Source organism: Rhinoraja longicauda, chromosome 12 (genome assembly GCF_053455715.1).
Source record: "Rhinoraja longicauda isolate Sanriku21f chromosome 12, sRhiLon1.1, whole genome shotgun sequence".
In the NCBI taxonomy this organism is placed as follows: Eukaryota; Metazoa; Chordata; class Chondrichthyes; order Rajiformes; family Arhynchobatidae; genus Rhinoraja; species Rhinoraja longicauda.
Window position 1 is genome coordinate 32169534 of NC_135964.1, and position 26133 is coordinate 32195666.

At 40.8% G+C, this 26133-nt stretch overlaps 1 protein-coding gene across 3 annotated transcripts in view; it reads left to right on the forward strand.

The window, feature by feature from the left end:
- Window positions 1-1512: 1512 nt before the first annotated feature.
- The window catches only part of fndc3a (fibronectin type III domain containing 3A), a 133556-nt gene continuing 108935 nt past the window's right edge, over window positions 1513-26133 (forward strand). For all 3 annotated transcript variants that reach the window (XM_078409418.1, XM_078409422.1, XM_078409419.1), the window contains exons 1-2: window positions 1513-1648; window positions 18983-19116. In XM_078409418.1, the coding sequence (XP_078265544.1) occupies window positions 19024-19116 (93 nt within the window). In that variant the 5' untranslated portion in view covers window positions 1513-1648; window positions 18983-19023. The remainder of the gene's footprint in view (window positions 1649-18982; window positions 19117-26133) is intronic.

The window sequence follows — 26133 nt, forward strand, 5'->3', positions numbered from 1 at the left end:
CTGTAGCTAGCCTGTCCAATCCATTAAGAATTTTATATGTTTCTATAAGATCTCCTCTCATCCTTCTGAATTCCAGTGAATACAAGCCCAGTCAACCATTCTTTCATCATATGTCAGTCCCGCCATCCCCAGAATCAACCTAGCGAACCTACGTTTCACTCCCTCAATCACAATAATGTCCTTCCTCAAATTAGGAGACCAAAATTGCACACAATATTCCAGGTGCGGTCTTACCAGGGCCCTGTACAAGTGCAGTATGAACTCCTTGCTTCAATACTCAAATCCTCTCGCAATGAAGGCCAACATGCCATTAGCTTTCTTCACTGTCTGCTGTACCTGCATGCTTACTTTCAGTGACTGATGTGCAAGCACACCTAGGTCTCGTTGCACCTCCACTTTTCCTGTATGAACCATTTGTTGGGATGAGTCTTCTTCAGATTCTAGAAGCACGCAAATTTTAATAACACAAGTTGTTGGAAATGGTTTATTTCCCTTCCCCTATCCCAATGGGTCAAATCTCTCTTCTATTCCCTCCTATTTCATGTTTTCCTTTGGAGTCACCTCCTGCTCATTATCATCTATGGTGATTGACCATAACTCTCCTCAAAAAGCCCTCTCTTGGTAAAATGTTCCTCTCTTGCAACAAAGCCATATTTTACATAATTCCTTGTTTGAACCCTCTTTTCAGGAATCTGCATTCATCTGCCTTCAACATCCATCTCTCATCAGAGGCTAAACTTGAAAGGCAGAAGTTGGATCACTGGAGCCAAATATACTCACAATCCATCTACTGTTGGGGCTCAAATCTTATTATAGCAGGGATGGTTAGAAAGCCCAACTCTTGGGAAAGAAGTTGAATCGCACCTTATTCTTAATAATTCCAACATGCCCTGCAGGCTGACACGTCATTGTAGTGCCGAGAAGGATCCGCTATCACATAGGTATTGTGATTTGGATGCTTTAAGCGTTCAACTCCATGCATCCACATAGAAAATAATGTAGCGCAACATCACGGAGTAAGAGTCTTCTGCTCAAAAACCTGCCAAAATCTATCCACAACCAACTGAAATATAACATAAAAAAGACAGAGCGCTGGAGTAACTCAGCGGGCCAGGTAGCACCTCTGGAGAACATGGATAGGCGACGTTACGGGTTGGAACCCTTTCTCGATCTTTTTTGTGTAATTCACTTTGCGTCTTATATTTGTAAACCAGCACCTGCAGTTTGCTTGTTTCTCTGAAATATAACTTATGGCATGCTCAGTTATTCAAATACGGGTTTTGGGAGCTTCCTGCCATCAAATTGGTAGCCACATGTTCCATTAGCGCAGTGACTTGACTATAGATTCGTTAGGTTGTTCTGAAGAAGTGAAAGGCGCCACATAATTGCAGTTTGCAGCAGTCGCTTCGACTCTTCCGTCCAGCCTCCAGCGGCTTCGCAAAGCCAAGCCAAGAAAGCTGCGGGGTCAGTGCCGGACGGCGCGTGCGCGTCGCAGACAATTGAAGATGGCGATGGCGATGGTTGCAGTGACGGTTGGGGCCGCCCGGAGCTCGCGAGCGCTGCCGCCCCGGAGATGAAGCGGCGGCATCACCGAAACCACGAGTCCAAACGCAACCCGGCCGGGCCCTTGGGGGGGTGGGTGGTGGTGGTAAGTGGACAGACGGAGGAAGTGCGGTCAGTCCGCGATCGGACCGGAGGGAGGAAGGGGGGAGCAAGACACGGAGAAAAGTGAATCGGAAAGGGGAGAGATCGGAGGCAGTGAGGAAGGAGGGAGGGGAAGGTGGAGCAGCAGTGAGCGGGGGCGTGCGCGCTGGGTGGGTGGAGGTGGTAGAAGGAGAGGGTGTGGGGAGGAAGGAGTGAGTGCAGGAGGGAGAAGGGGGGTGGTGCAGGAGGGAGAAGGTGTGAAGGAGGGCATGTGGAGGTGAGAAGGGGGAGCGGGGGAGAGAGGAGGCAGGAGAGACAAGACGCAGGAGAATGGGGTTGAGAGGAAAAGATAGATCACCCACGATTGAATTTTGTAGACTCGATGGTAGAATGCCCTGATTCTGCTCCCTATATATCTTATGAACTTTTGAGGGGTGGAGGGACAGAGAGTGGCATTAGGGAGAGGGAGAGGGAGAGGGAGACAGGAGGGGTGGGGATGGAGGGAGCGAGAGGGGCCCTGCGGGGTAGGAGAGAGTGAGAGTATGGGGGAAGGAGGGACTCTGGGGGAGGCAGAAGAAGCGAGGGTGTGGGGAGGAATGGTGAGGGAGGGAGAGGGTCTAGGGAGGGAGAGGATGCGTGCAAGTAAAGAGATACGGGGAAGGAGGAGGGGGAGAGGGTACAGGGAATTTCGAGGGAGAGGGTACGGGGAGAAAGGGAGAGGGACGTGCAAAGAGGAGGGAGGGTGCGTGCAAGGAGGGGGAGAGAGCGTGCGAGGAGGGGAAGGCATAGGGTGCACGAGTGAGGGAGTGAGCAGGAGAGATAGTGGGCTGGGAGGGAAGAATAGCAATTCAGGGGAGGTGGTGTGTAGGTGGGAGGATGAAGAAGAAAGTTGGAGCATGAGGGGCACCTAGGAGAGGAAGAAGTGTGTGGGGAGATGGGAAGAGAGACATGTGTGGGGAGGAGGGAAGGTAAGGGCAATGGGTGGAGGGACGGAAGGGGAAGAGCATGTGGAAGAGGGGTGTGAGGGGCCACAGGGAGGTGAAAGCATATGGGGAATGGTGGAGTGCGAGGATGAATGTCAGCAGGACTGTAAGAGAGCACGGGGAATGGGGAGGGAGCGGCCAAATCGGAGGAGGGTGCGGGAGAGGTGGGAGTGGGAGCCGGGAGGAGTGAATGGATGATATAGTCTGAGGAAGATGGTATGGAGGAGATAGGGGGGATGGCAGCAGAGGCAAATGCACAGCCTGGGGGCAGAGAGAAAGGGGATGGAGAGCAGAGGCTAAGATTATCAGTTTGCTGAGAGAACATATATTAGCCCAATAGAGTATTTATTTTGCATTGGTGCTCCATTTCAAATCGCAGTACTTGTGTTCTGTTCATGGGAACACACAACAAAAGATCCTTTCACTCTCCCAACTCTATTTTCTCAACATACAATTTGTGAATTTGCTATTGTCCACTTGTAGTCTCAGGTAAATTTTACTTCAAAGCAGTGATTGGGATATCATTTGGCTTAAATTATAAGGCCCAAAAATAGCCATTTGAAAGCAGGGTGAAAATAGTGTTGGATCTATTGTTCTATAAAGTTCAAAGTCTTCCATGGTCATGGTTTTAATGTAGTTTCACCTATAAAAGTTACCACCTTGTCATCCTGGAACCATTTTCTTTCTTTTATTTGTCACTGAGGAGTAGTGGTAGTGTTTCTGGATTTCAGTTGTAAGAGGAGAATATTTTACCCAAGTAGGAAATAGATTGGGGCTAAGTGAAGGTTGGTGCCATAAGTCACTAAAAGACCAGAAATAACCGGGATAGACACAAAATGTCAGAGTGGTTCAGCGGGACAGGCAGCATCTCAGGAGAGAAGGAATGGGTGACGTTTTGGGTCAAGACTCTTCTTCAGACCGAGAGTCAGGGGAGAGGGAGTCTAGAGATATGGAATGGTAACGTGTGAAAATGACAGATCAAAGCAGAGGATGAATTGATAACAGGGAATTGTAATGGTTACACTCGGATAGCTGCCTTTGTTTGATAATAGATTATCATTAGATTATGTAGTACTTCTAATTTGTGATTAGTGAAATATTACCACCTGAAATTCATGTAATCTTTAGTAAATTGTTCAATAGTTTTAATTTCCAACAAAATGCAAAATCACTCAATAAATCAGTTTTCTTTGCCTTTTAAAATATTTTTGTCTAACTTTGAAGTTGTGGTCTCATTGCTTCTTTCACGTTAAATATTTAACTAGGTGTCAAAGCCTCAAAGCCCGCTATTGTTTTGCCAGTTTCTAGATGGTAAATTGCTAAATCACAAGAAATTATGAAACCACTTCTATTAAAACAGGGCTGGTTCACTTTTCAATACATTGCACGTTTCCCGTGTTGAGCTTAAAACAACTGAGCTAAGCTAACAATTTTAATGCTTGCCTCTAACCACAGAGCTGTGGATTGAAGTTGTGCTGCAGACTTGAGCACATAATTCAATCATGAATGCCAATGAACTGGACAATATCGAGTGTGCATTCGTTTGGATGAAATATTAACCAAAATTATCTGTCATTTTAAATACGGTTAAAGGTTTTGTATGGGAGAGAGGAACATTTTTTCTGAGCTACTAACACCAGGGCTGGAGAAACTGAAACATGCGGTGGGCTGATCAAGAACCATGCTCTTAATAACAGAGGTGATGGGGAATATAAGCTTTTATGAAAGTATCATACATTTGGTGTCTCGAAGCTTAAAGCTAAACAGTAAGTGGAAGCATACTGCTATAGTTCTAAGATTGGACAAACATGGCAGGCCAATAGCTAGTCGTGCATCAGAAATATATAAAGATGCTTATAATCCTAGCAAAATTCTTTAAAAAAATGAGTTGATCTATGTGCTCAAGGTGTCAATAAAAAGTGAATGGGGAAGTAAATGTTTCAAGGCATGACATTTAGAAAAGAGTTGGGTGGGGGGGAGAGGGAAGAGCTGCAGATTATTTATTAGAATTTACATAATGACAGAAATACAATAACAGCTTTAGAAATGTGAAAACAATCATTGTGGGTAGTTTGTTTTCAAAAAGATCAATCGCGCTTAGTGTTAACACACAGTTGATGGCAATTGGAGGTGGAAATGAATAATAAACTAATAATCATTAAGGATTTCAACTATTCCAAATGTAACTGACCAGAAGAGATAGGTATAGTGAATAATGAGGTCTAGGTAGGTTTAGTGAATAATGAGGTCTGACAGCATATGCTACGTTATATTCTAAAAGTGCAGCAAGAGGTACTATTGCATTTGATATTGGGGAATGAACCAGAACAAACAGAAGGCTGGAAACAGCTAGGCAATAATCATAATATAATGATCCTAGATTCTCCAATTTGTGGAAGTAGTTTCTCTGGACTTATTAGATTCATTTAAAATGTTGAAATCTTTGACAATATTACAGCATAGTCTGATAAAGAAGCAAGGATTACAGCATTGTTTTGGGTAATCAGGGTATCCAATATTAATACTGGATAATATCCAGTTTTGTTTTGGGTAATCAGGGTATTCAGTATTAATTCAATATTGATACTGGAGCCAGTATCATCCCAGTAAATCTATTCTGCATTGTTTTCAAGATAAGTTTAAGGCATGATGCACTGAACTGAACAGGAGGGGCATTCCCTGGCATTGATTCAGGATCAGTTTTTGAAATGGATTTCTGGCAAACAGAAAACTGCAAAGAAGTGATGGCTGCCACAGTCATACAGCATGAAAACAGCCCTCAGCCTAACTTGACCAAGATGTCCATCTAAACTAGTCCTGTTTGCTTGAGTTAGGCCTATATCCCTCTAAACCTTTCCTAACTATGTATCTGACCAAATTTATTTAAAATGGTCTTATTATACCTGTTTTAACCACTTTCTCTGGCAGCTCATACTATATATGCACTACCCTTTGTGTGAAGAAGTTGCCTCTCGGGTCTTTTTTAAAAATCTTTCCCCTCTCACCTTAAATTTCTGCACTCTAGTTTTTGAGTCTGCTTCCCTGGGACATAATCTGTGTGTTCACATCATCTATGATCCTCCTGATTTTATATACATCTGTAAGGTCATTCCACAGCCTTGTACTCTCCAAGGATTAAAATCCTATCCCAACCTCTCCCTTTAACTCAGGCCATTAAGCCCTGAAAAAAAAACATTCTTGTAAATTATCTTGCACACTTTCCAGCTTAATGATGTATTTCCTCTAGCAAAACTATTTACAATACTCCAAGCGTGACCTCACTAACATCTTGTACGACTGTAACATAACGTCCCCACTCCTGTACTCAGTGTCCTGACTGATGAAGGCCAGCGTGCCAAAAGCCTTTTTCACAACTTTTTTAGATGGGTGGACACAATTTAGAGATGAAAAAATACACCTACCAATCAAACCCCGCTCACCTGTATTTACCTGTCACTTGCCAGGCTTTGTCCCATCCCCACCTCTGGTCCATCTTTCTCTTTCTCTCCCCCCTTCCCACCTCCTCCCCAAGTCTGAAGAAAGGTCCCATCCCAAAACGTCGCTCTGTGTCTACACGAGATACTGCCTGGCTCGGTGAGTTTCTCCAGCACTTAGTGTTTATTTTACAGTGACCAATCTAGTATCGAAGGTGGGGATGGAACCTTTTTACAGGCTAAAGCTACTCAGGAAGGCCAGAACTCCTGAACTGGTGATGAGGAAGTTGCAGAGTTGGGGTGGGGGAAATGGTGGTTAGGAAAGTCAGTGTATGACCCGTTGTACTTTGCAAGTGCCTGTTATATTGAAAACAAGATATCTGTTATCTTGATGAGGAAATGAGTTTTCTTATACGTATGAGTTGATACGAAAAGTCACCAGGAGGTACGTTCACATAGTTGTGCTTTACTGTGTGTTTTGCTGCATGCCAGCTTGTGAGAAGCTGATTGAGGGCTGCATTCCAGGTTTTTCAAATGAGTATTTCATGGCAAGGTTTGAAAATATGATGTTGTGGTCTACTTTGGAGCTGACATATTCCTGAGTGAGCTGTTGAAATTTTATGACAAAATCAGTCATTTGTAAATTTCACTTTATTCAATCTTGATTTCATAATTTAAAAATTCTCCTTTGCTCAAAGATTGAAAACCCATTTAGTGGTGGTATACGATAAATTCTAATAGCTTGGTTTGATCATCTCAAATGTTTCAGTAAATGATCTCACTATTACAACATTACTAGCAGGGTTACTGAGTTGCATAAGTTTAACTACTTTAAGCTACTTCATTAATAATCTTTCCTCTATGATAATATCAGAAATGGTCCAATTTGCTGAATATTTTTGTGTTATCCTCATTTGTATGTTTTGGATATTGAAACAGTCGATGCCCATTTGAAACAAGATCTGAACAGTTTTTTCAATTGATGAGTGGTAAAAGACATTCACACATTATCAACAAGGCAATGATAGTCTTCAACATGTGAATGCTTTACCATCGCCCCAAATAATAAAAGTGATTATACTTGAGCTCCCCAACATAATCATGCAAAAGTATTTTTAAAATGATTAAATCAAGATTAAACAAAGTGTGTACATTTATAAGTGACTGATTTGATTGCAAATTTCACCAACTCGCCTTAGAATGACATCAACTCCAAAGCGAGCCACATTGTCACATCTTCAAACGTCTCATAACATAATTATTTGATGAGCATGAATGCAGTCTTGTAAGGTTTCCACGCTTCTCATGAACTGCATGGGATACAGTAAAAGAACAAAAGAAAAAACAAACTGCAAAAGAAAAAACAAACTGCTGGAAGAAATCAGTTGGCCAAGTAACAACTTCTTCCAGCAGTTTGTTTTGATTCAAAACCCTGAATCAGGACTAAGTGGAGAGGAAAGATAATCAGTTTAAAAATAAAGAGAGGGGTGAGATGTGGAGCTGTCAGGTGATGGGTAGATTGAGCAGGGGTGAAGGATGACAGGCAGAGGAGCCAGATAAGGGTGGAGTTGGGAGGCAGAGGCTGGTGGATATGTGGAAACAGACAAGGCAAAAAATAAACAACTAATTTTCCAATTCCAGGTAACCCTTACTTTCAGTGTTCCTTTCTTGCACTCCTTCCAATCCACCTCCGGTCTTCCCATTTTTGTTCCCTTCCCTATGTCCCCCCATCACCCATTTTCCTACCCCCCCCCCCCCCCCCCCCACCTGCCCCAACCCCGAGTTCCATCCACTTCCTTTACTCTGTGTCCATCATATTCACATCCCAAACTGGTTCCATCTGCCCTTCATATCTCCACTAATGGGTCCCATTATCATATTCCTTGCTTTTCAGATGTCAACTTTTGTGTTCCTCCAGCCTCTGTCTCCACTTTTGCCATCCCACCCCCTTCCTTGGTCCGTCTGCCTATTTGTCATGTCTCCTTCCACATTGCACTCACCTGGCTGCCTTCTAATTTCACACTCCCTTTCTTCCACTTAACTTCTGCCCTCCTCTATTTACTTATCAACTATTGTTCCATCATTTCTATCCTCCTCTTTGTACTAGTTATCTTGATGAAAACAATTCTTTCTCAAACCACTTTAATGGTAATAGAATAAAAAACAATAACAATGCCATATCTTAATGAGTAATGTTTTCATTGGTTCCGTGTTTAACTGAATTATTAAATGGTTCAGACAGCCTCTAATTTTGTTCTCCTGTGTTTATTGTATGAAATGTTGTACCCCAATAAAGAATGAGCAAGAATCTTAATAAACTGTACAAGTGAATTTCAAAAGTGATTTTGATACGTGGGACATATTGTGGTATTTATGATTTGTCGTGCATATGGAAATTTTAAGAATCTTTTTTGAAGATAAATGCCTTGCTCTTTGAGCACACAGTGCAATTGAGCCCAAAACCCACCAAATAAGACAATAAGGCCTCATTAACAAATTGTAGTTGTCAGGTAGCCAAATGGACAAACTGGCTGTCAAGTAGGATGGAATATCAGAAACAGTAAGTTCCAGCCATGCTTGCTTAACTATCTTGGACAAATTGAAGGATGGATGTCCGAGTCATAGAGTCACACAGCTTGGAAACAGGCCCTGCAGTCCAACTTGCCCATGCTGATCAAGATGTCCATCTACACTAGTTTTGCCTGCATTTGGCCCATATCCCTCTAAACTATTCCTATCCATGTACCTGACCAAATGTCTTTTAAATGTAAGAAAAGCTGGAGTAACTCAGTTGGACAGGCAGCATCTCTGGAGAGGAATGGGTGACGTTTTGGGTCAAGACCCTTCTTCAGACAGGTTAGGGATAAGGGAAACAAGAGATATTATAGTACCTGGCTTAACTACCACCTCTCGCAGCTCATTCCATCTATCCACCACCCTCTGTGTGGAAAAAGTCGCCTCAGATTCCTATTAAATCTTTCCCATCTCACCCTACATTGGTGCTTCTGGTTCTTGATATCCCTACTCTGGATAAAAGACTCTCTTCATTTACCCTATATATCCCCCTCATGATCTCGTACACCTCTATAAGATCACCACTCATCCTCCTGCGAGCCAAGAAATAAAGTCCTAGCTTACCCAACCTCCACCCATAGCTCAGGCCTTCATGTACTAGCAACATCCTCATAAAAATCTGTCAAAGCAGACTACCAACAGAAAACAATGGGAGAAAATGCTGTTCGTGAAGAACTTAAAGATTTCAGGAAACACTGAGGTAAACAACCTTATATAATTTGAATGACATAGGGTTGTTCACATCAACTAAAGTGAAAGTAGCAATTTAATTTCCTGTCTCTGTCAACATGGCATTTGGGTTTCCTTTAATGAGAAAAGACAATGTTACATTATTTTGTACTAATTTTGAACTAATTTGTACGATTGCTGCCATGGCTAACTTGGCACAGAATTCAAAAACCTATAATCTAGTTGTCTACGAGAATAAGTAGTGATGGCTAATGCATTAGGAATGGTTGGGTGCAAACCCAAATATATTCATTTCTCTGTTAAAATAATTAGGAAATATTTTGTATAATATTGCTAATTATGAATTTAAAGGTACCGGAACAAAATTTCATGGCTGACTGAAGATAGAGACAAATTGTTAGAGTAACTTGGTGGGACAAGCAACATCACTGAATAGAAGGAATGGGTGATGTTTTGGGTCGAGACCATTCTTGGCTGACTGGGTATTTGCATTATCTGGCTTAGCTGTAGAGCTTCTGCCTTACAGTGCCAGAGACCCGGGTTCGATCCTGACTATAGGTGCTTGGCTGTACGGAGTTTGTATGTTCTCCCTGTGACCTGCGTGGGTTTTCTCCGAGGTCTTCGGTTTCCTCCCACACTCCAAAGACGTATAGGTTTGTAGGTTAATTTGCTTGGTATAAATGTAAATTGTCCATAGTGTGTGTAGGATGGTGTTACAGAGCCCTCCATAATGTTTGTGACAAAGACCATCATTTATTTATTTGCCTCTGTACTCCACAATTTGAGATTTGTAATAGAAAAAAATCACATGTGGTTAAAGTGCACATTGTCAGATTTTATTAAAGGGTATTTTTATACATTTTGATTTCACCATGTAGAAATTACAGCTGTGTTTATACATAGGTCACCCATTCCAGGGCACCAGAATGTTTGGGACACATGGCTTCACAGGCGTTTGTAATTGCTCAGGTGTGCTTAATTTCCTCCTTAATGCAGGTATAAGAGATCTCTCAGCACCTAGTCTGGTGAGCTTACTAATCGCAAAGGGACTGGCAGGCCAAGGAAGACCTCCACAGCTGATGACAGAAGAAATCTCTCTAAAAAAAGAAAAATCCCTAAACACCTGTCCGACAGATCAGAAACACTCTTCGGGAGTCAGGTGTGGATTTGTCAATGACCACTGTCCGCAGAAGACTTCATGAACAAAAACACAGAGGCTATACTGCAAGATGCAACCCATTGGTTAGCTGCAAAAATAGATGGCCAGGTTATAGTTTGCCAAGAAGTACTTAAAAGAGCAACCACAGTTCTGGAAAAAGGTCTTATAGACCAATGAGACGAAGATTAACTTATATCAGAGGGACGGCAGGAGCAAAGTATGGAGGAAAGAAGGAACTGCCCAAGATCCAAAGCATACCACCTCATCTGTGAAACACAGTGGTGGGGGTGTTATGGCCTGGGCATGTATGGCTGCTGAATGTACTGGCTCACTTATCTTCATTGATGATACAACTGCTGATGGTAGTAGCATAATGAATTCTGAAGTGTATAGACACATCCTATCTGCTCAAGTTCAAACAAATCCTCAAAACTCATTGACCGGTGGTTCATTCTACAGCAAGACAATGATCCCAAACATACTGCGAAAGCAACAAAGGAGTTTTTCAAAGCTAAAAAATGATCAATTCTTGAGTGGCCAAGTCAATCGCCCAATCTGAACCCAATTAAGCATGCTTTTTATATGCTGGAGAGAAAACCGAAGAGGACTAGCCCCCAAAACACATATAAGGTATAGATGGCTGCAATACAGGCCTGGCAGAGCATCACCAGGTGATGTCCATGAATCGCAGAGTTCAAGCGATCATTGCATGCAAAGGAAATGCAACAAAATACTAAACATGACTACTTTCGTTTACATAAAATTGCTGTGTCCCAAATTATGGTGCCGCGAAATGGGGGGACTATGTATAAACACTGCTGTAATTTCTATATGGTGAAACCAAAATGTATAAAAATGGCCTTTATTAAAATCTGACAATGTGCACTTTAACAACATGTGATTTTTTTTCTATTACAAATCTTAAATTGCAGAGTACAGAGGCAAATAAATAAATGATAGGTCTTTGTCCCAAACATTATGGAGGGCACTGTAGTGTCCTATTCTCCATCTCTTGGGAAAAAGCTACTTGGAATTTTCTATGTACAAATATGCTTCTGTGAAGGGCCCATAAACAAGAATGCATGCTACAGGGAATACTGTGCAGCTTGCCAATATTTGGAAAAGGGTAAGAAGGGGCATAAGGGAATGTAATCTGGTGATTTAAAAAAATATTTTGATCAGTCAGTTTTCATAATATTGATATGTTCTCTGCAGAGTGTAATTTTACATATGATAAGTCTACTATTTTACGAGGATTAGTTTAATAACAAGTTCATTAATCACCCTGCAGACTGTTATCCCAGAATATTTTAGTGCAGATGTTATACAGTTCACTTTCTGGAAAGTTTGGACTTGCCCATCAATGTGGATTTTTTGTGAAGAGCTGTAAGGAAAAAAAATGTCTGAAGGAAATGATAGTTTCAATAGGGTAAGAAATGTTGTTACCCTAAACAAGTTGAATAGGGTAAAATATTTTGTTATTTTGCTGTATTATTACATCAACTATTAGCCTGACATTATTCAACAAAATCATTCAGTTGTTTGAAATTGGTGGGAATTCTTTAAAGCTTTCTGCAATGTTGGTTGGATTCTTCATTTTAGAATCCTTTAAAATCAGAAAATATTTACAAAATTCTTAGGTTAATGTGTGTAGGAAGGAAGTGCAGATGCTGGTTTAAACCAAAGATAGACACAAAAAGCTGAAGTCATTCAATGGGTCAAACAGCATCTCTGGAGAAAAGGAATAGGTGACGTTTCGGGTCGAGACCCTTTCTTCCGACTGAGAGTTGGGTAAGGGAAACAAAGGAGATAGATGGTGATGTAGAGAGATATAGATATAACACCTGTCCCTAAACCTCCTCCCTCGACTCTGTCCAAGGACCCCGACAGTTCTTTCAGGTTAGGCAGAGGTTCACTTGCACCTCCTCCAATCTTATCTACTGTATCCGTTGGTTAGGGTGTGGACTTTTGTACATCAGCGAGACCAAACGTAGACTGGGCGATTGTTTCGCTGAACATCTTCACTCAGTCCGCCTGGACTTACCTAATTTACCGGTTGACAAACACTTTAATTCCTCTTACCATTCCCGCACTGACCTTTCTGACACTGACACTTTCCTCCTCCATTGTCAGAGTGAGGCCAAACGCAAATTGGAGGAAAAGCATCTCATAGGTTGGGAAGCTTTCAACCCGGTGGCATGAAATTATTTCTCTAACTTCATAACCCTTGCATTCCCCCTCTCCCCCACCCAAGTCGTAAATAAAATATTACAAATCTGAAAATATAAACAATTATTACAACAAATTAATTGTGATTACTGCATGTTCGGGTAATGCTAGTACTAAACGTGTTTAACATTTATACTTCAAAATAGCTTGTTATAAAGGGAACTAATAATGCAATGGCAGTCAAAACTGACCAATAGAGTGCATTTTAATTCATTTTTGTTCTATGAAAACATTGGGCTAAAAATAAACAAATAGAACAGCAAACTAACATTTTTTTCCTAATTCAACTTCTTAAAACTATGGTGTAGGAAGGAACTGCAGATGCTGGTTTATACCAAAGATAAACACAAAATGCTGGAATAACCAGGTCAGGCTGAATCTCTGGAGAAAAAGAATAGATGATGTTTCGGATCGGTACCTTCTTCAGACTGAGTTTGACCCACAGCCTGCCTGACCCGCTGAGTTACTCCAGCATTTGTGTCCATCTTTGTTAAAAATATTGTGCTCTCGAGATATCTTTTCCCCTCATGGTTTTTAAAAATCAGCCTTGATTGGCACGTTCAAACCTTCCATCATCTGAACTATAAACTTCATTTCAGGCATCAGATATCTTGAGAACAACCTCTTGGCAAATGCAGGCATCCATGGATGTTATAGAAAAGGCATTTAAATGGTAATACTTGTGCTGTATTTGGGGTGCAGCTTTTCTTTATGCTTACAAATGATTATTGAAGGAATTGAGAGTTATATACTGGTGACCCCTGCATGCTGGAAGGGGGTGTTCGTGATTTTTCATAATGTGAAGCTGCGTCGTTTGCACAAGAAAGTTACAAAAATAATTATTGGCTTTTTAAAAAATTAATTCTGTGAGAACAAATTTATTCCTTATCCAAATTTTTTGATAGACATGAATTTTGTGCAGGCAAATATCTGTTACCTGAATGGCAGTAACTCTAGGGTCATCTGATTTGAAGTTTGTTGCACATTAATTAATGTGGATGGGTTAAAGGTTAAAGATGGGTTAAAGGCCATATCTTGGGAAAGGTTGAAAGCTGAGAAAAAGTTGTTGAGAATCTGAGGGGAAAAGCTGTTAAGAATCAGAGTTGAAGAAATGTGAGGGTTTTTTTATTTTTAAAACTCAGAAAAGAAAAAAAGTTTTCTGAATAGCTATAAGCTAGAAACTGCATTCAATTATGGGCATGGTATCTTTTAAAAACCATGTAAATCTGCATTGGGGCAGGAATACAGTCCCGTTGATTCACCATGTGTAGAAAGGAACTGCAGATGCTGGTTTATATCGAAGATGGGCACAAAGTGCTGGAGTAACTCAGCACGTCAGGCAGCATCTCTGGAGATAAAGTATGAGTGACGTTTCAGGTCGGGAACCTTCTTCAGAATAGTACCTTTTAGGACAGTAATGGATTTAATAGTTAATTTGTCCTCTTGCACTTGAATTTTGTGTGAGGAGGACCTCCAGCTGAGATTGATATTTAAATAATGGTTTCAGTGTCTACAAAGAATTACTTAAATATTTTGCAAGGTTACTCCTTGATTACTACCTGGGATTTTATGGGAAGGCATTTGCACTCCTTACTTCTATGCTGTAGAAGTCAACTGAGCAGAATTATTTGTGCATATTAAAGATTCTGGATTCGAGTAGAATATCTTAATTTTCCATCTTAAGCAATGTTGTAGCTTGATATTTTTTCTTATGAAAATAAATTATTGTGCATGACACTAAACGTTTGTTTGCCTGGAAAATTTTATTTTTTTATGAACAGCCAAGATCTACCATTATCACGTAACTAATGAGGTGAAATCCAATAAACAAAATCTAAAATATTGCATAAGGACCATTTAAATCAATTAGTTTAATCCCACTAAAAGCAATTGATATTTTGGGAGACAAATCAAGGATACATGCATTCCAGCATCTGATTTATCTAGATTTTAATTGGCTCAGGTATAAAACCCTTCAATTCTGGTTTAACTTTCCCTGCTTTCATCTAAGGAAATGAATGATTCTTGTGAATTAAAATGTAAAATTTTCTACATTCAAAAGAGCAGTTACCAACTTTTGGCACATTTTGATATGGGGAAGAGCTCTCTTACTTGAAGCAGGCTTCTTTTGTGACAAAATGTCAATTTAAAAATTTGCTTCTGTTAAGTAGGTAGGTAATTTCATTTTTCCACTTCGTGATTTTTACAAGTTGGAATTGTACTCGCGTTTCAGAAATTGAAGAACATTGCTCTGTTAAGCAATAATTTATTGCCAATACTTTAGATATTTTGTTTCATAGAATTGTATGCATTCAACACATAAGCAGACTCTTCAAACCAGTTTTATGCTGACCAAGAAACACCCTTTTATTCCAATCCTTTATTAAACCCATTTCTATTCTCCCATGTTCGCATCAATTGACCCCAGATTTTACCATTCATTTGAGCACTAGGGGTAATTTACATTCACCAGTTAGCATCCCAGTATGCATGTCCTCGGGATGTAGGAGGTAAATGGAGCACCCAGCAGAAACATAGGGATCATGGGGAAAGATCTAATGCATCAGGTCAGTGGATCTGTTAGGTAGCAACTCTACTAACTGTACCAACTGCTCCATTCTGTATTTAAAATGACATGAGTGAATGCAGCTTGAAGCACTGGCTATATCCTGAATGAATGGAAGGGCAATATTTGTCATTAAATTCTTCCTCTAATGTTTCAAGGTATTTTTACGTGTCATGTTATTAGCATCTTCTGCAAAATGCATCTTGGAGGGAATCACTTTGTAAAGATCTGTTCCAGCTGTAAATTTAACTGTCTTCTAATCCTTAAGGAATTATATTTGTGTTTTGATAGCCCTCTTGGAATTGTACTGGAAATAATTCATTTTATTTGTGTACTACAATTGCTTACTTTTTGCCAGGATGTTTATTTTAATCACACCCTTTCTCTTTTTTTAAAGTGCTTGGGAAGGCAGGGTAAAGTGAGTAACAGGTGGCTTGGGTGCATTGCTGTTTCATTCAAGTATGCTGTAGTGATGTGGAGGAAGTATGCGAGGTTTCCTGTGATTGCATGGAAAAGTGCTCAGGGGAAGGCAGTTGCACAGAGTGGTGGGAGAATATTCAGTGTTGGGATGGAAGGATTGTAATGAAGCAATGAGATGGGAGATTATCTGACAAATCTGATGAGATGAAGAACAAGGCATTTCTAAAAATTGTCAAATATAAAAGAAGAGTGCTGAAGTGGAAATGTGATAAATATAGTGCACCTGGTGAAATTCATATTAATAAATGCTTAAGGAATTTCCATTGATATGGTATGGAAAATTGTATGCAGTCAGAAAGCGGAAACAGGCCCTTCAGCCCATCTTGCCCACACCGACCAACATGTCCCGTCTTCCCTAGTCCCACACGTCTGAGTTTGGCCAAGATCCCTCTAAATCTGTCCTATCCATGTACCTGTCTAATTGTTTCTTAAACGTTGCAATAGTCCCTGCCTCAACTACATCCTCTGACAGCTCATTCCACACGCCCACCACCCTTTGTGTGAAAATGTTACCCTTCGGGTTCCTATTATATCTTTCCCCCTCCACCTTATACCTATGTCCTCTGGTTCTCAATTCCCCGACTCTGGGCAAGAGACCTGATCTATTGCTCTCATGATTTTATACACCTCTATAACACCACCCCTCATCCTCCTAGAAATAGAGGAATAGAGTCCTAGTCTACTCAACCTCTCCCTGTAGCTCAGATCTTTGAGTCTTGGCAACATCTTTGTCATTCTTCTCTGTTCCCTTTCCAACTTGATAATATCTTTCCTATAACATTTATAACTGCAACAAACTTCCCAACTATATTCAATAATCTGATATGTCAAAAGCCTTTTTGATCATCCAATCTACCTGTGAAACCACCTTCAAGGAACAATGTACCTGCACTCCCAGATTTATCTATAACATTTCCCAGAGCCCTACCATTTACCTGCCCATGTTGGACTTTTCAAAATGCAACACCTCACATTTCTCTGCATTGAATTCCATTAACCATTCCTTAGCCCACCTGGCCAACCGATCAAAATCCTGTTTAAAATTTTTGACAACCATCTTCATTATCTGCAATACCACCCACTTTTGTATCACCTGCAACCTTGCTAATCTTGCCATGTATGTTCTCATTCAAATCATTGATATAAATGACAAACAGCAATGGGCCCAGCACCGAACCCTGAGGCACACCACTAGTCATAGGCCTCCAATCCGAGAAGCAACTTTCTACCATTACTGTCTGCTTCCTTCCATTAAGCCAATTTTATATCCATGTAGAATCCATTGCAGTGAAATCAAATGGAATGGATGGAATCTCTTCAGGATGCTGGGTTGGAAGAGATCCACTGGAATGGCAGCAGAGAACTTGTACTTGATATCTTTGGAATGGATGTTTATAGGGAAGCCTAACTTCCACAATGTAGCAGACTGAGGAAAGGAATGGCTGAAATGAAAATAGATACAATCTATTGGCCTGGTATCAACTGATGAATATATTGTTAGTTTAAGAAAGTATCAACTTCTGTCGGCTTCAGGTGTTTGGTGGTAAGAGGTGGTTGATTGATGATGGATTGATCTATAGAAAGGGTATATTTATAATGGAAAGATTTTGACGAGGACTAGAAAAACAAAAATCACTGGGGTAGCAAGGATGCAATGGCGGAGTCATGAATACATGTCAATAGTTATAGAGATACAGCGTGGAAACAGGCCCTTCGCCCCACTGAGTTCGCGTCGACCATCGACCGCTTATACACTAGTTCTATCCTACACACTAGGGACAATTTGATGGAATCCAATACAAACCTGCACTTCTTTGGAATGTGGGAGGAAACCAGAGCACCCAGAGGATGCCTATGCAGTCACAGGGAGAATGTATAAACTCAGTATAGGCAACACCTGTAGTCAGGATCAAACCCAGGTATCTGGCGCTGTATGGCAGCAACTCTACCATTGTGCCACTGTGCCGCCCATAAATAGAATGCAAAATAGGAAAAGAGCATAAGATGAGATATTTCTTCAGTGGAATATGCAATAGCACATTCTATATGTGTATTTTGGAGAGGACGCATGGGTTTAGTAGTTTCAAAACAGTTGAATTTCTGGGAAATAATGGCTCAATCTTTTGGATCACCTTTGTGCTTTCATTTTATGTGATAACCCTGGAATTATAACTTGAGTTACAAAGTACTGCATATCTAGAGAGAGATGGATTTCCAGGTTTTCAAATAAATTGGAGACAAAAAGATAAATATATAGAACAGGACTGTTTCCTTCCAAAGCAAAAGGAATAAAATGGAAATGAAGACAACAGAAACAGGAACAGATCTACCTTATAGTTTGTTGAAGTGAGAGGTTTTGGTGAAATTTCAGCCATTTTGTGTTGCTGATTGAAGGCAGGTTATCTCTGATCCAAGGAAGGCCAGAGGAAAGCATTAAAATCTATGGGAAAATAAAGTTAGAAAAAGAGAGCATCCAAAAGGAAGAAAGTTCAAGATGTAATCCAAAAGTGGAATGCTGCAACTGCTAGAAATGCTTAGCTAGTTAGATAACATTGGTAGAGAGGAAAAGTTTAAGGGCAGTAACCTTTCAACAAGAGATGGAGTAGCATCCAGAAACTAAGATTCAAAATATTTGTTACCTAAAATTAGGGAAAATTGTTTTTGTCTGATGAGATAAAAATTGACATGGAGTCAGAACAATTACGGCATAAATTGAGCTAAAGTCGCTGAAGAGGTTGACAGCATGCATGCAGTGGCATATGGAGAGTAAAAATTTCCTGGTTTATTTAATTTTGGTCTTTTACGTAATGTAAAGGTCTTTTTAAGTGTTACAAGATTGGCATCTTGCAAGATTGGCATCTATCATTTAGCTGTATGTGATTTTGGTGATCTCTGAACAGCTTTGCTGCACCTAGAAAATTTCCGAGGTGGTTCAACAGCATGGCCGCACTTTAAGGTGGAATTCTAGCTGCAACTGGAGAAGAACAATGTAGAAGGGGCTTTCCAAAATCTAGGAGATATTATGACGAGGTATAGATCTGCAGTAAAGTCGTTTGGCTTCAAGGATGCTGGGATCTGAAACATTGAAAGGGACTGGTATGGGAGGGCGATCCCAATTGTTTAATGTGCAATGGCTGGCATGAACTATTTTTGATCCTTGAAATTAATGAGTTTAGATGCAGTTATTTTATATTCATTAATATACTGTTGTTTTTTAAATTAGGAGTGGGAAGAAGAAGCTCTTCTGTGGCTACACTTCTAATAATGGCAGAAAATCCACCACCACTTGACGCAACCTCGCGTCTCAATGTTGATTTGTCTCTTCTACCTCCTCTGGTGAATGGAGATGGGACGCAGGTGAGTCAAGCTGGAAAACATCTTCTAAATAATGTTAAATATTTCTAGACTATTATCTTTTAATATATTTTGCAGTAAATATTGGGTTTCATCAGTTTGAAATTCTTTTTTTCATAAACCACTCGACGGTTAGAACAAATACCATGAAACAAGATTTAACCATTTTTAGGGTGCACTGAACCTGCGCGGCATGGAGCAATAACACCTTGTAGAATTTCTTACAAAAGATTATGATTTGATCAAAAAATCGTTGTAAGCAGCATTACAATGGCGTACACCCAACAATTTGCTAAAAGTAACATGCCATTCCCAATTGAATGTAGCTTTGGACAAGTTGCTGCACACTTAATTGAGGAGGGCTTCAGCTTTTAAAGATGACCTCTCTACAGCAGCTGGAATGTATGTATGGCAATCATGCATACCATACCTGGCCCGTAAGGGGGGGGGGGGGGGGGGTGGTGAAGACTGCACGGGAAAGGGTAATGTATATCCCAGTTTTAGACAATAGACAATTTTGGTCAAAGGACATGAAATTCGTTGACAGGGAAATACAGGAAGGTTACTGAACATAGTCGGGGCAAGTCAGTGAAATGAAAAGAAATATGAGGGATTGTTACATTATATCAGAGTGTTCTCAGGTAATTATTGTTGTAAGTGCTGAGGCATCCATTGAATCTCGGCTGCTAAATGTTATAAACGCATTCCTTATTTGAAGTTGTTTGTGACGATGATGTGGAAAGATAAAGAACAATGAATAAAAGATATGCAAAAAAGTAACGATGATAAAGGAAACAGTCCATTGTTAGCTGTTTGGTGGGTGAAAACGAATAGGCTACTCAGGCTGTCCTTCCACTTTTTACAAAAGCTGATCTGTCCTGGGCTTTGCCTCCTTCTATGCCAGTTCCCCACAACCCTCAATGTTTTAATCTTTCAAAACATTATCTACTTCCTCTTTAGATATCTTCACAGTTCAAGCTTCCAGGTTAGGGAATTCTAGAGTTTCACTACCCTCTGCAAGAAATTGTCTCTATGCACTTCATAATTAAATGACTGCTCCCTTATGCTCATCTTACCATCAACTATTCATGCCCTTTCAGTGTCTTGTATATTTCAATAAAATCACACCACATTCTTCTAATCAAATAATATAGTCTAATTTAATTTGCTGTTGTTGAAATTAGGACAACTCTTTCATCCCAGCAGTTTGCCTAGTGAATCTCTTTAAGCCTGTCTCAAATGCCAGTATAGCTTAAATAAAGGTACCAAAACTGTGCACATTACTCCATGTGTGGCTTCACTAGAAGCCTATACAATTGTACAAAAACAATCAATAATCTTTATGGGGAGGGATAATGTAAAACTTAACCATACTGAGAATTCCAGAGTACAACACAACACAGTACCAGAGAACAGGAAACAAACATAGGGTTGATTAATTTTCTGTGAATGTTGATTAAGCCCAAAAGAGCAGCCACCATGCACCTGTTTAAACAATATCAAAAGAGAAGTTCGGTACCGGCCCAGAACCACAAAAAGAAAGAATGTAAAAGTCAAATATGACCCATGAGAAATGCTCACGTTACGAGTGAGGTTCCTTAAAAGAGAGTCATTGTGGAATTGTGAAAAAAAAACATTTGAGTAGGTGGGAAAGTAGGGTGGTTCAAAATGGAGAGGAAAAAGCAAAACAAATGGCTGCGAAGAATTGAAGACAAAAACAGAGTAGAAAACAACATGGGGAGATCAGACAGGGAGAAAAATGTATTTTGACTTTAGAGATATAACGCGGAAACAGGCCCTGTGGTGCACTGAGTCTGTACTGACCAGCGATCACTCTGTACACTATACTACGCACTAGGGACAATTTTACTGAAGCCAATTAACCTACAAACCTGTTAATTTTTGGAATGTGGGAGGAAACCAGAACACCCGGAGAAAACCCACGAGGTCGCAGGGAGAACGTATAAACGTCGTACAGACAGCACCAGTAGTCAGGAATGAACCCGTCTGTCTGGTGCTGTAAAGCAGCAGCTTTACCGCTACGCCTGTGCTGCCACAAAGTTATTCTCAACCCACAGTAGCATTTTAATTTTTCTAAAAGGTTTTAATTGGTCTTGAGCATACAATATTGAATTGTGGATAGGTGCCCATATTGGCATATGTTTGGAAAAATAGGAATAAATGTTTTTTTTAATATGGTGCCAAGAACAGGAATTTGGCAGAGGTTAAAAGTAGTAGGAGATCAATAAAATTACAGGAGTTGGTGCAGAATTGCATTCAGCTGTAATGGTCTGGCCACGCCTCAGCATCAGGGAAAGGTTCATATTCTGCGCTAGCATGGGAAGAATCAGCACAGGTCAGAAAGTCTGGTGGGTTATCGCCGACTGCAAAACTGTAATTTGTTCAGGAAGCAGGAGAGAAGAAGCCACAGTGCACAAGGTCATTATTATATCTAGTAATAGTGCCTTGCTTTATTTACAGGTTCAATCGAAAATCACAGGGCAGTCTTAGGGTTGGAAAGATATAGAAACATAGAAAGTAAGACGGAAGCCTTATTAAAAGTGCTATATTACTGCTCCCTCACTGAAGCTCTTTAATGCCTTTGCTTGTAGAATTTATTTATGTCCATAAGAATATTGAGTAATATAGCCTCTGCAACATTCTGTGGTCCCAAATTCTACAAGTTCACTACCTTTTGCAAACTTAGAAATATTGCTTGTGGATCTTTCTTCCAAATTTATTGATATAATGAATAGTTGAGGCCTAAGCACTTGAACTCAATAATATTCTATTGTTACTGTCTGCAACCCTGAAAAAGGTGCATTTATTTTGTCCAACTTTGGAGCCTTTCTGAATAAAGTTTCACATTTTGCCACAGTGTAGGTTAATAATCTATATACTAAAACTCTCGTTTGTTATCTTGTTTGTGATCGAACTTCAGCCAAAACGGTACATGATAGTGCGACAATTTGGTGGATAAGGGGGGTTGAGGGGGATGGAGAAGGGGAAGTGGGGGGGGGGGGGGGAGAGGGTAGGAGAGGGTGCTGCACCAATGCAGGAGATGTTTGGGCCCAACGGGTCCACTTGGTCTAGTAGAATAATAAAACTGACTGGCATCTTGGAACAGTTGGATTTATTATGTAGGCACGATAGTTTTGGGGTGTCAGAGGTAAAGGGGTAGCTTGATGTCTTTTGATATCTGATTATTAATTACAGATCTATAGATACAGAAAGAAAATATCTCTCATAACCTATTCAAAGGATTCAATAATTCTCTTCTGTTTGAGAACATGTTAACATTTACCTCATTGTACATATAGACCATCTTCAATGATTCATGAATTGATAAATCATGAGCTGTTATCTGTGTATGTTTTTTGATATTGCGAAAATATCATATGTAAAGGATCTGGGTTTTCACTAGTTCAGTGGACTCAGGATAGAACTAGCAATCAAAGCTTCTCTTTGTGTAGTCAGCTATTCATAAATATAGCACATTACTGTAGTGTGCCAAGTAGGCCGAAATAACGACAAGTAGTCAGGGTTAACGAAAGTGTGTTTACTGTATCTAGCTGGAACTCCAAAAGGGAATGAGAGTCATGCGGTCCTTGACCTTTATACTCCCGGCCGAAGTCCGCCTCCTTGGATCGACCCATTCCCGTGCCGAGGGGTCGTGAGTGGTATGGCCCGACCCTCGGGAGCCGCCACATTACTAGTATTTTCCATGAGATGACTTGTTCTTATTTGAAGCATCCATTTGAGAACCTAGTTACTAGTTGTGCCACGGAGCTGCCCAAAACAGGCCCTCTGCACCCTCATCTGTGGCACAACTGGGTAGGGTGAAGTCAAGCAGGGCTATAGACATAGCAGGAGATTCTTTAGTTAGGAGGACAGACAGGAAAGTCTGTGGCAGCAAATGAGACTCCAGGATTGTGTGTCCCTCCCTGATGTCAGGGTCTAGGATGCCTTGGAGCAGATACAAAACATTCTCAAAGAGGAGGGTGAGCAGCCATAGGTAGTTGTGCACATTGGCATAAATGATATATTTAGGAAAAAGGGATGTTATCTTGCAGAGTAAATATAGAGAGTTAGACAACTGGTTAAAAATCAGGTAGCAATCTCCGGATTATCCTGCTGCAACGTGCGAGTGAGGGTAGGGATAGGACGGGTGAATGCATGGCTGAGCAGTTGAGCAAGACCTTCCATAAAGTTTTACATGGTAGACTGCTCTGGAAGTTTAGATCGTATGATGGCTTCATAACAGAAGAGAGGGTTTGGTGGAAGATTATTTTTTGTGACTGATGGTGTGCCAAAGAGATTGGTGCTGGGTCCATTGCTGTTTGTCATCTAATTGTCGATATTTCAGTATAGTCTACCTTGTCCATACTGACCAAGTTAGCATATTGGGCTAGTTCCATTTGCCTGCATTTTGCCCTAGTCCTATTTCCCTAAATTTGGCCCAGAGCCTTTTAAATCTCCTATCCATATCTGTCCAAGTGTCTGCTTCTATAGCTTCCTCAGATGATCCATTCCAGACTACCCTCTGGGTCAAAAAGTCTTGATTCTCTCACCTTAAGCATATGCCCTCAAGTTTATGAATCCGCTACCTATGAGACTGTGAGTGTTCACTTTATCTGTGCCCCTCATAATCTTTTACAACTGAATAAGAATTTTGTAAACCAGCATCTGCAGTTAGTTGTGACACACTTCAATCGCTATGTTCAAAAGAAAAAAGTCCCAGTCTATCCATCCTCTCATGCTTGCAATCCCAGGTAACATCCTGGTGAATCTCTTTTGCATCCTTTCCAGCTTAATGACAAACTTCCTGCAGCTGGCTGACCAGAACTGTACATGGTACTTCAAGTGTGGTCTCATCAACGACTTGTGCAGCTGCATCATCTTGCGGCAGCATAACAGACCTGAAACACAATATACATAGATAATATATAATAAACAAAAAATCAGTAAATTAATAACCACAATACTAGTGAAAAAAAATTGGAAGTCCTCTGGGCAACCAAGGATAGTCCATAGATGAGGTTAGTGTTGTGTGGGGTTCAAGACACGGAATGTTGTTCGGAAGAAAGTATTCTTAAACTTGGTGGTCATGGTATTCAGGCTTCGGTACCACCTTCCCGATTCTACGAGTGAAATGAGAACGTGACCAGGGTACTGTGGATCTTTTATGTTGGTTACCCTTTTGAAGCAGCTCCTCCTACATATCCCTTCAATGGTGGGAAGGTCAGTGCTTGTGATGGACCAGGCACTGTCTACCATTCTCTGTAATCTATTTCATTCCTGAGCATTTGAGTTGCTGAACAAGGCCATGATGCAACTAGTCAATCTCTACTGTACACCTGCAGAAGTCAAGAGAGTATTAGTTTACATACATGATTTCTTCAATCTTATCAGGAAGTAAAGGTGATGGGCTTTCTTTATGATTGCATCAATGTGCTGGGCCCAGGACAGAATTTCAAAGATATGCATCCCAGGAACTTGAAGTTATTGACGCCCTCCACCGCCAACCCGTCGTTGAATTCAGGTTTGTGAATCCTTGGCTTTCCCGTTCAAATGTTAACAACCAGTTCCTTGGTCTTTCTAACATTGTGAGCAAGATTGAAGTCCTGGCACCATATGTTCAGATTTTCAATCACCCTTGTAACTCTGACTCATCATTATCCATTATTCATCCAGCAACGCCAATAATGTTGGCAAATGAGCACAAACCTTGTTCCCTGTGCTTGATAGCATTCAGAGGGGATGATGGTGTTGAACACTGAGCTGCAGTCGATGAACAGCAGCCTGTGTACGTGTTCTTATTGTCCATGTAGTGTAGTGCAGACGAAAGAGCCAGCAAAATCGCACCCTATGTTGAACCATTGTGCCAGTAGGTAAATTATAGTCGGTCCAGGTCCTTGCCAAGGTAAGAGTTGATATGCAGCATTATCAACCTCTCAAAGCACTTCACTATGGGCGTTAGTGCCACCCGTTTGTAGACATCGAGGTATGTCACCTTACGCTTCTTTGGTACCCGTATTATTGACGTACTTTTAAAGAAGGTGGAAACCTCATACTTGAGCAATCAGAAGTTGAAGAGGTTTAAAAAAAACTCTAGCTCGTTGTTCCGCGTAGGTTATAAGAAGATGGACAGGCACACCATCAGGTCTGGATGCTTTCCAAGGGTTTTCGCCTCCTGAAGGACCTTCTGATGTCTGCCTCTTATTTGAAGCAAGCGTAGAACACGTTGATGTTTTGCTGTTTGATCTGCCATTTGGTTTGGCCTTGTAGGAAATTATGGTGTGCAGGCCCTGCCACAACTGCCAAACAGCTGTCTCTCTTCAGTTAAGAACAAAAAGTCTCTTTGCCTTTCTGATGGCCTTATCAAGGTCATACCTGACTTCCCATATGAATCTGCATCACCAGATTTGAATGCCGGAGATCTGGTCCTCAGGAGATTGCTGATCACCTGGTTCATCCAAGGCTTCTAGCTAGGAAACACCCGGATGGTTTTGGTGGGAACTTCTCCACACATTTCCTTATGAAGTCAGTAACAACTGGGGCATATTTGTTCAGGTCCATTGCTGAGCCCTTGAATCAGTCTACTGACTCCACACAGTTGCAGTGTCATTTCACTACCTCTCATGACCTGCTCTGTGCAGTCTTCACTGCTGGAGCTTCGCTCTTCAGTCATTGCCTATACGCAGGAAGACGGAGCACAGCCAGCATGTCTGATTTCCAAAAGTGGGGGCGACGAATGGAGCGATGGGCATCTTTGATGGTGATGATTGAGGATGTTTGATCCTCTGGTGCTGCAGGACTTGTGTTGGTGTTAGTTAGCACACATTAATCTCTGACTCTTAAGTTTGTTTTGTGAAACCAGAGGGGGCTTGATTTGTACTCTGAAGTTTAAAAGAATGAGAGCAATTGACAGGGTAAACGCTAGAATACTTAACAAGCAATTCATAAGATGCTGCAATCTGCACCAATAACTAAACACTACAACTGGCATTGGGGCATCCT